The sequence below is a fragment of the Thunnus maccoyii genome, chromosome 16 (genome assembly GCF_910596095.1).
Source record: "Thunnus maccoyii chromosome 16, fThuMac1.1, whole genome shotgun sequence".
Taxonomy (NCBI): domain Eukaryota; kingdom Metazoa; phylum Chordata; class Actinopteri; order Scombriformes; family Scombridae; genus Thunnus; species Thunnus maccoyii.
The window spans coordinates 22,110,045-22,119,916 of NC_056548.1; the positions used below are offsets into that span (position 1 = coordinate 22,110,045).

The 9,872-nt window shown below is 37.7% G+C and overlaps 1 protein-coding gene across 1 annotated transcript; it reads right to left on the reverse strand.

The window, feature by feature from the left end:
• Positions 1–2,821: 2,821 nt before the first annotated feature.
• On the reverse strand, positions 2,822–6,581 carry LOC121881541 (alcohol dehydrogenase 1-like). The gene is made up of 9 exons (XM_042389389.1): positions 6,555–6,581; positions 5,697–5,798; positions 4,911–5,049; positions 4,643–4,730; positions 4,129–4,348; positions 3,638–3,898; positions 3,304–3,436; positions 2,999–3,137; positions 2,822–2,903 (listed from the first exon to the last, which is right to left on the reverse strand). Exons 1-9 carry the CDS (start codon positions 6,570–6,572, stop codon positions 2,870–2,872), a joined length of 1,134 nt encoding a protein of 377 aa, XP_042245323.1. The 5' UTR covers positions 6,573–6,581; the 3' UTR covers positions 2,822–2,869.
• Positions 6,582–9,872: the final 3,291 nt, after the last annotated feature.

Below are 9,872 nucleotides of genomic sequence, written 5' to 3' on the forward strand. Positions count from 1 at the left end.
GTTTAGACCAATCACAAAGAAGGGCCCTGCCTGTGTGGGCTGTGTCCAAACACTTGCTGCTGATCTTTCTACAGGCCTCATTTCACCTTCCATATCTCCAACACAAGAGCAGATAAGCATAGTGAAATAAAAATAGAAAGATATTATAAAATATCTATAAATATATCATAAAAGACCTACGATATACCCGCCTACTGCTGAAAGCTTCCTTTGGTCAACAGGGGGCTATTTTACAAAAGCAGAATTCAGAAATCCAGGATAACAGAAAAAGTGAGACTCCAGTCAGTGTATCCTAGCTTTATATGTTTCATGTTGGCCAAGCCAGATGAAGGCAGGTGTAAATAATTGACATAAATGTGCGTTCACAGCTCTCTTCAATGGACCATGAGGTCGATCGCAGATTTACTGATGCAGAAATGGAGAAGAAGTGTGCTGTGTACCTTTCACCTAATGAGTAACAGCTACTATTGGAAGCTTATTCATATTTATATTAGAGTGTTTATGTCTGATCTGAAGTGTGCACATCGAAATTCTTATCATACCTACCTTTATCTCTGCATTTCCTAGCTTTTACATTTCATACTGTTACTAGTGTTCATACTGTATATATCTAAGCATATTCATACCTACCCTTAGTATTTATTCTATTTATATATTATACATATATACATTATACTGCGCTAAACTGCTTCTTTTGCACTTCTGGTTAGATGCTAAGCTGTATTTCGTTGTCTCAGTACTTGTACTCAGTGCAACGACAATAAAGTTGAATCTAATCTAATATATGAGACATAGATTTCATGACAGCTTAATTTAGTTTCTATAAAGTCCATATTTAAGAGTGTGCCATTTGGTTGAAATGATCTAAGAAAGGGTTTAAGATGTAGAAATATATTTTTTTCAATATTTATTTCAATTTGTTCTTCTAGTATAGTTAGTTGTATTTTATTTATTCTTTTTTTTAATTAATTATTCAATTAGCATTAAGGGAAAACATACAAATTCATTGAAACCCCATAAATATACAAAAATACAAAAAGTAAAAAAAAAAAAAACACAAGTCACAACTTTTACAACATAATAATTGTAGTTCATTTATTCCAGAAGAAGCATTGTATTCCTTTAACCCCCTTTTAAATTTAAGACAATAACTTCCTTGATTTTATTTAAAGGTTACATGACTCATACACACAGGACTTAGATTAGATCACATTTTCACTTGATATACTATATATACAGTATATATACAGTATATCAATATACTAGTATACTAATTTATAAGTTATAAATTGTCTAGAATAACTAGATTTCAGTTTTGAAAGCAAACCCCAAAAGCTTAAAGCTACTTTGTTACCTTGAGTTAAGTATTTTCTTGTGATAATGGGATAGTTATCAGAACAACATAATTATCTTGTTATTTTGAGAAGATTAATATTGTTATCTTAAAATAACCAGGTAATTTTGTCATGGCATTCAAATTCAGTCTTCCTTGTAGAGGTTGGTGCATTTTCATGACTGGTAACCATGCGGTGCATCCAGGGCACATGTGGAAACAGGACTTTGAGAGGACTGATTTCTACACTGTGCATTATCATATCACTAGCAATCATAGTCAATCACAGCGGCCCCTCTCACTATCATAAAATGCTGCATACTCATACATCATGATGCACTGACAGTTTAAAGGGGCAGAGACTCTCCCAGGATGTGCAGAATTGCAGGTATAAATATAAAGCATTAATATGCTGCTAAGGAGCAATAATGTCTACTTTAAACATTTTAAAATTTATATCACATTTTAAAAGCACAGCAGAAACCAGGTTCTTTGTGTGTATTGGTGCATGATTTTATATGATCCAATCATGATTCTGTTCTTCCAAATCAATGTTGGTCAGGAAACCTCAGGTCTACCTGTAACAATTAAAAATATGAGGTTGAGGTGCTTTTTAGAAAGGAGATAACACGCACAATTATTGGCCTGGTTTGTGTTATTTCTGTGTTTGTGTTATTTCTCAGCAGCCTAATACTGATTTTGCAAGATCGAATCAAGGTAACAACAGTGAATCTAGGGTGCGTTAACCCAAATAAGTTTATGTTTTCCCAACATAATGATTTGAGATAACTGGATAAAAAATAACAATTACAACCATTGCTGGTCTCAGCTTCTATAGAAATCAGACAGCAATCACGAACTGTAATTTCTTCACCATAAAATATCACATTAGCCAACATCAACTATTATCACATGTAGTTATTTTGTCTCATATCCTTTCTTTCTTTGTGCCTGCATGGTGTTTAAATGAAATATCCTCTCCTTCATTATAAATTCCTCCAGAAACAGGCAGATGCACTGCTGGGGGACAAACCCTGGAACTGGTCCTGCCAGAATAATTACAACGCCCAGTTGAGCAAATATTGATAAAATTAGGCTGGTCTGTGTAAATAAGAGCTAAAACTCATTTGACTGACACTTAAACATAATGTAATAGAGCCTTCAGAGACATGACAGACAATGCTGTAGACACACAAATGCTGTGACTGCAACGTACAAAACAACAAAACCAGAACATAAACAAAGAAGCCACTGAGCTCATCTGTTTAGACCATTTGTTTTGCTCTATAAACACTTTGACATGTTTATCTTTTGTTTTTGTGAACACTGAAGATGATTCTCACAAACAAAAATCTGCACATAGTCCATTGAACAGCACTGAGTGTTCAGGGTCAGGCATGTATATTGTGTATAATTTGAAAGATCTCTTTATTATGTGCATTGTGTTGTGAATATGTTCAGTATAATATTCAATATAATATCGTGGGTAGTTTCTGGAGTTACTTTGGGGTCACTGAAAGCAACACAATTATAGTCTTAATTTGGAGAAACACTCAGGACAGTTCGGATGCTGTGGAGCAAAAACAAAAGAGAAATTAGCAGACCTGCACCTATTAATATAATATTAGTGTAGAAAAAATAAGTGTAAATAGAGTGTAAATCTACCATTTGCTGTGCTTCATTAGTTCAATGGCATCATTGACCTGGTCCAAGGTCATCTTGTGAGTGATGAACTCATCCAGCTTCACCTTCTTGTCCAGGTAGGCTTTAACCATCTCGGGCACACCATCCTTACTCTTAAAGCCTGAGCCACATAGAACACACACATCTCAACATAAGAGCTCATATAAATCTTACTCCAGGTTGAATGATTATAGAGATCAAGCCTACAGCCTTTTAATTTCAGGAGGAGGGTGAGTCATTGTAATCAGTCAATAGTGATTCTCAAATTTGACTGATGGGAGCCTCACCTCCAAACATGGAGCCCTTCCATGTGCGTCCGGCGATGAGCTGAATGGGTCGGGCAGTAATGTCGCCTACCTCTGTCCAGCCAACCAATACGCTGACACCCCAGGCATTCATACAGGACTCCAATGCACTGCGCTAGATGAGGAGAAAAAGAATTGAGTCAGAGGGTGCGTAGCAACAACGTTTCAAATCTCTAGAGCAGCTGAGGAAACTGAATAAAGGTTGTAGTTTTGATAGTTAGACAACACTTCTTCATGGGAGAGAATCCTCAATATAATTAAACTTCTCATACTAGATTACATCAAATCTCTATGCAAACCTCACTGTCTCCCTTACCATGACTCCCACATTCCCGACACACTCCAGGGAGTAGTCCACTCCTCCATTGGTCATCTCAGACAGCACTTGGCTAATGGGTTTGCTGTGATCCTTGGGGTTCACAAATTCAGAGGCGCCAAACACCTTGGCCTTCTCAAACTTCTCTGGGTTTATATCAACAGCAATAATCCTCTTGGCTCCTGCAGCCTTGCAGCCCATTACTGCAGCCAAACCCACAGCTCCCAGACCAAACACAGCACATGTGGAGCCTGGTTCCACCTGCAGAGACAAAGACTCTGGTCAACATGGCACTTTGGGTTGAATTTCCTTACTGCACCATAGAGTAACAAAAAAAATTATTGCACAGTGGTTTGGGAGGAGTTTATTACAGCCGTTAAAACCTTCAGTGAAACCTGTCTCAAATGCTTAATCTGGTAATATTGCTTCAGTGTGGATATTAACTTTTAACAATACATGTTAGACTATCTCCAACAGTCAAACATATACACCTTAGCAGTATTAACTGCTGCTCCAAATCCTGTGCAGACCCCACAGCCGAGGAGACAGACTTTGTCCAGAGGAGCAGCAGGGTCGATCTTCGCCACAGCAATCTGGTTAATCACAGTGTACTGAGAGAAGGTGCTGGTTCCCAGGAACTGCAGCACCTTCTTGCCCTTACAGGTAAACCTGGAGTCTTCTGCTGCCATCACATCATAACGATTAGAAGCCCTGAAGAAGATAATTTATTGAGGTAAAAATACAACCTGAGAATGATCTTGTACATTGTGCAATGAGTATTTGTGAACACAAGCAAATCCAAAGATTCAAACTGATGTTATCCTGTGGTGTCGTCTGACAGCACCTACAGTAAAGTTGCTCCACTGTCAGAGACATAGTGGATAAAATCCATAGTATAAAAACCATCAAATGAGCCTATAACCTCATGAACACATTCTGGATGAATGAAATAAAAGATGAGAAGGAAGAGATTATGACGAGGAGATGAACGTTGACTGAGCTCACCATCCTTTCTCACACTGGTTTGTCTTAGGACTCTTACAGAAGCGACATTCTCTACATTGTGAGATGGTCAGAGGGATCACCTTGTCTCCTGAAAGACAAAAACAATGTTGTCAAGTGACTGTCAAATAAATTTTAGGCCATCATACAAAATGACAAACAAATCAAATGTTAAACAGATTTGTTAAATATCCCTTCCCTTGGTCTAACAGGGATAGAAACACAAGCAATTACACAAATTAAATTGTTTAGGTTGTAAGCTTTAACTGACCTGGCTGAAATTCAGTGACTCCAGGTCCCACGCTCTCTACCATGCCGGCTCCCTCATGACCGAGGATTGCTGGGAAACCCTTTTTATGCATGCCCAACAGGTGGTTGAGGTCTGTGCGGCAAACCCCGGTCGCCACGATCTACAGTGAGGACAACAACCAAACAAATGCAGCCTTAATACAATGTAAGTTTATCTTGTTACACATCCAGCAGACACAGAAACACAATTATCCCATTACAGTCCCATGTCTAGCTTCATAATGAATATTATCCCAATGTTCACTGGCCTTTTGGCCTCACAGTACATTCACTGTTTACCTACTCATATGGTTTTTATATGGTTATATATGGCTCTTGCCCACATAGACTGTACATCCAAAAGAATGAAGTAAAAGAAACCAAAATCTGCATAGAACGGCAGAATTAGGTGTTCACTCTCAGTGAGTTCGATAGTATTAGTGACCCTTTTACGTTACATTGAAACATATGATTTAATGTTAATGTCAAAAATATCAGTTAATGTAGCCTCAGAGCTGTATTAAGCAAGACAGACTAATTCATGTTCTGAGGATATATCTGGAACCTGTTCACCACCTCAACCACACATCAGATGATATTTAGTTTGATGATATCTCTATATAAAATTTCTGGGTAGTGAAGATCTAAAAATTTGCAGTGACCTCTCACTACTAAAAATTACATTCATTCACAAATTCTTATTCACGGGATCAGTATAAGGCAATATGTGTATGTACGTGGGTGTGTCTTGACAGTGGACATCTCTCACCTTGATGCGGACCTCGTTGGCCTGGGGTGGGGCTACCTCAATATCCTCAATCACCAAAGGCTTGTTGGGCTCCCAGGCCACTGCTGCCTTGCACTTGATGACCTAGAAGGCAGACAAACCACATGAAATTCCCCAGCACGAGATTTCAGGAAGGACACACTTAACCTATACTAGGTTGAGCTTCCCGAGAGTTCAACACTTGTTGAACTCTTTATGTATTCAATTCTTCTGCATCTCACACTAATCTGAAAGAACAAGGGTAAAGCAATAAAAGGCAACATGCCACATAAGCCAGAACCATAACATAATGTTAATATCCTCTGTGTTATAATTTCAAGAGAAGCACAGATCTAGAGGTGTAAAATTTACATACATGCCACTGTGCAAATTTTCGTCAAAGCAAACATTAAACTATTGAATTTCATGTATTCATTGCACATTTTTTAAGCTACATTTTAACTGTAGAGTACAGTGGTTTCAATGTCTCAATGTTGCTCCTGGAAACATTCATTGTAAAGCAAGAGTTTGAAGTCCACACATTATTATTTTGAGTTTTATTGAAACAATATAATTTAATGAATCATCATTTATCAAATGGTTTTTCCTTAGACATTTAAAAAAAAAGTTAATTTATATGACTGTGGAACTACAGAAGATTTCTGGACTTCTTTTTTGGCCTACTATCCTCTCATCTTTGCCAATATCAGCAGTTACACAAAACAGTCTAGATAGTCTCAAATTACAAGTCCAAACAGAACATGTGATATTTTATTTTTATATATTACATATTTATTTATTTAAAAAAAAAAAAACATCACAGTTGTAAATATGAATACTCACATATTGCATTATACCTACCTTACCAGCTGTGGCCATTTTTGCTGCAAAAACAAGAGAGGAGTTGAGAGAGAATAAGCTGCAAGACCTGAGAACTCAGATTGAGGTTTATATACTGCTGCGATAAAAAGCAGTTATGCAAACATTCAGATGGGCGGGGACTCTGAATGATTTTTACTTTACATTTACTCACTAGTTATGAATAACTGTAAAAACACACATTTGCAGGCATGTTATCAGTTTCTGATCGTCAAATCTTGACAACAGATGTGGAGCTTTGCACAAACAAGCAGCAACCATTACAAATGATGACTATGAACCATGCAAATACACTATTTTTTAAGGTGAAACATTTTCTTTGTAAAATATTTTGAAAACCACCACCAAAACACATTAGACTTTAAATTAGCTTCTGAGACTAACAATTTTTGCAAAAACTGTTAACTTACTGAGATATTTGGGGGTCTTAGAGGCTCCTCTAGGAGAAGATAAACATTAAACTGTAAGCCAAAAGAATAACAGACAAATTAAGCAAAAACAATTAATGTGGAGAGAGTTTAACTCATGATGTTGTAACTGAAATGTTTAATTTGTTAGTTTATGTTGTAGTGGAACAGCAACTCCCTGTAAAAGTAATATTTGAGGTAGAAAAAAACAGATACTGAAAATAAACATGCCTAGGCAGCTCTGATGGAGTTCAGGGGTCATCCTGCAGACTACTGTTAGGTTACAAATGATTTCACTGGTAAACTTACTGTTAGACCCTTAACGATTCTGTCCCCCTGTTGGAAGACTGAAATAATTAATGATATTATTGATGCTGTGCCATGTGTGTAAAAATCAATCTGTAATGCACACAAAATGTAGAGAAAAATGAAATATGCACAGCTTGTAATTTTGAGGAGGAAACTATGTTTTTTGCACTCTGTGTTGCTCTCTTTGTTTATTACAGAGCAGTGTTGGCGCAGAAATGTGGAGAAATGTCTGATGTTCATACATTGTCCTTTATTCAGAGGTAGCTTATATAACCTACAAAGCATTCATTCTTTATCAAGGAGTGACATTTGGCGTGAGATTTGTTTGGAGTGGCAACTCTCTCTGGAACAATATTTAACCACACAGCTGGTCTGTTGCAGCTGAAACCTGTAGCTGTAGCAGTTACAGTTGTATACAAAAGTTTGAGCACCCCTTGACAAATAACATATTTTGGTGATTTTTTAGTTGAAAAACGTAAACACGGTCTTTCTAGGATATGGAACATAAAACACAATATTTTCAGAAAACAATGCATAGTTACTTTTTAAGTCATAAACAGAATTAAATAAAAACATCATTGTGGCATGTGCAAAGGTTTGGGCACCCTACATAGTCAGTACTTAGTAACACCACCTCTGGAAGATGTCACAGCTTGCAAAGGCTTCTTGTAGGCAGCTAAAAGTCTTTCAATTCTTGTATTTGTGATTTTCTCCCATTCTTCCTTGCAAAAGGCTTCTATTTCTGCAATATTCTTGGGCTGTCTTGCATGCACAGCTCTTTTAAGATCTGCCCACAGATTTTCAATTATATTTAAGTCAGCTGACTGTGGGGGCCATTCCAAAACCTTCAGCTTGTGTCTCTTGAGGTAGTCCATGGTGGATTTCGAGGTATGTTGAGGATCATTGGAACGGTGCACCAACACTCCTGAGTCTGCTAAATCTTCCTACAGTTTTTTTGCAGTCAAATGGGATTTTTGATTTACCTTTCTGACCAGCATACGAGCTTTTCTCTCAGTGAGTTTTCTTGATCTTCCAGGTCTCATCTTGATCTCCACAGTTGCCCTAAACTGCCATCTCTTAATTACATGTTGCACCAATAACTTTGATTTTCAGAGTCTCACACAGCTGCTTAGAGGAACCCATGGTTGCTGAGTGTTCGCACAAGGTTTGAAGAGTATTTGTAAAGCTTGTTTAGTTTATTGGATCCCCATTAGTTGCTACCAGGATAGCAACTAATCTTGCTGGGGTCCACATAAAAACACATAACACCAAAACACATCATACATGAACAATCCCACATACTCTACCTCTCACCCAAAACCCATATCCCCCCCCACACACACCCAGCACTCCCCCAAATCACCCCATACCCACACAGACCATTCCAACTTCAAAAGAAAATCACAGCAACAGTGATAATTATACTACCAATAAACAGAAAAAACGAAATACAATAAAACAAAACAAAACTCTGTTTTTACCAGAGGGAAGAAAAGCACTTACACATCATACATCAGACAACAGACAACAGTTCACGTTCATAATTAAACAAACAAGCACTACAGGGAAGACTCCCTCAATTAAGGACTGTGACCTGACCCACGCTGAATCCATTTAGAACTTACTGATGCTACTATTTGCCTTGCACAATGTAAATGGAAATATTTTCACATGTGACCAGGAATATCTAAGAGTGCAAAGTACATGGCAGTCACTGTAAAAATACAAAATGATAAGTGGCAAAAGCACAGGGCTTTCTAGAGGATCTGGTCATTACATGCTGCATATATGGATCATGACTACAGTAACTTATCTGAGCTGTCATTTTTATTAGAAAAAGGAGTTTTACAAATTCTATGATTGCAGCATTGCCTTTATCTGATCATAATTTAACTTTTAAGTAGAGACTGAAGAGTTCAATTCAGCATTTTATCTTGTGCACCAATAAAATCTTATTTGAATTTGTGAATGTGAAGTAATCTTAACTTGAAGTGCACCTTCACCTCCTTCATCAGAGGGTTTTCCCAGCCCCCCATGCTACTGCAGCTTTGCGCTGGACCACCCATGATACAAATACAGGAATGGCAGAAACCAGTGTATTCACATAGGACCCTGTTGTGTTTATAGACACATATGCAACTGAGATAGACTCTGATGCCTTTGACTTTTGATCATAGACACTATGCTCCCCCACCAGTAGGTGGCTCTGTTAGGGGGTGAATAGGATATAGAGTGCTGTAAGAATGACAGAAGTAGAGAACGAGGGAGCCGTGAATCCTGTATGAGAAGCCATATATGCTACCGATGTTAGCTGTTGCTGAGGACTGAGTAAAGTTGCTCGACAGTTCGTTCGTCTTCTGTGATTCACTCAGTAACATAACAGATCCTATTGCTCATAGTTAAAAGTTGATTGAGAAAAAGGGTTTTCAGGAAAATTTTTCGGGGGATTCTTTATAAGTATATGCCCCTGGTACTCCTTAAATATTGTCTCCTTTGAAATCTTAGACTAGAATGCAAAGGCACTTGTGGGGGACAAATCTTGGAGTTTGTCTTGGCAGAATACTTACAACACTGTCTGCCAAAT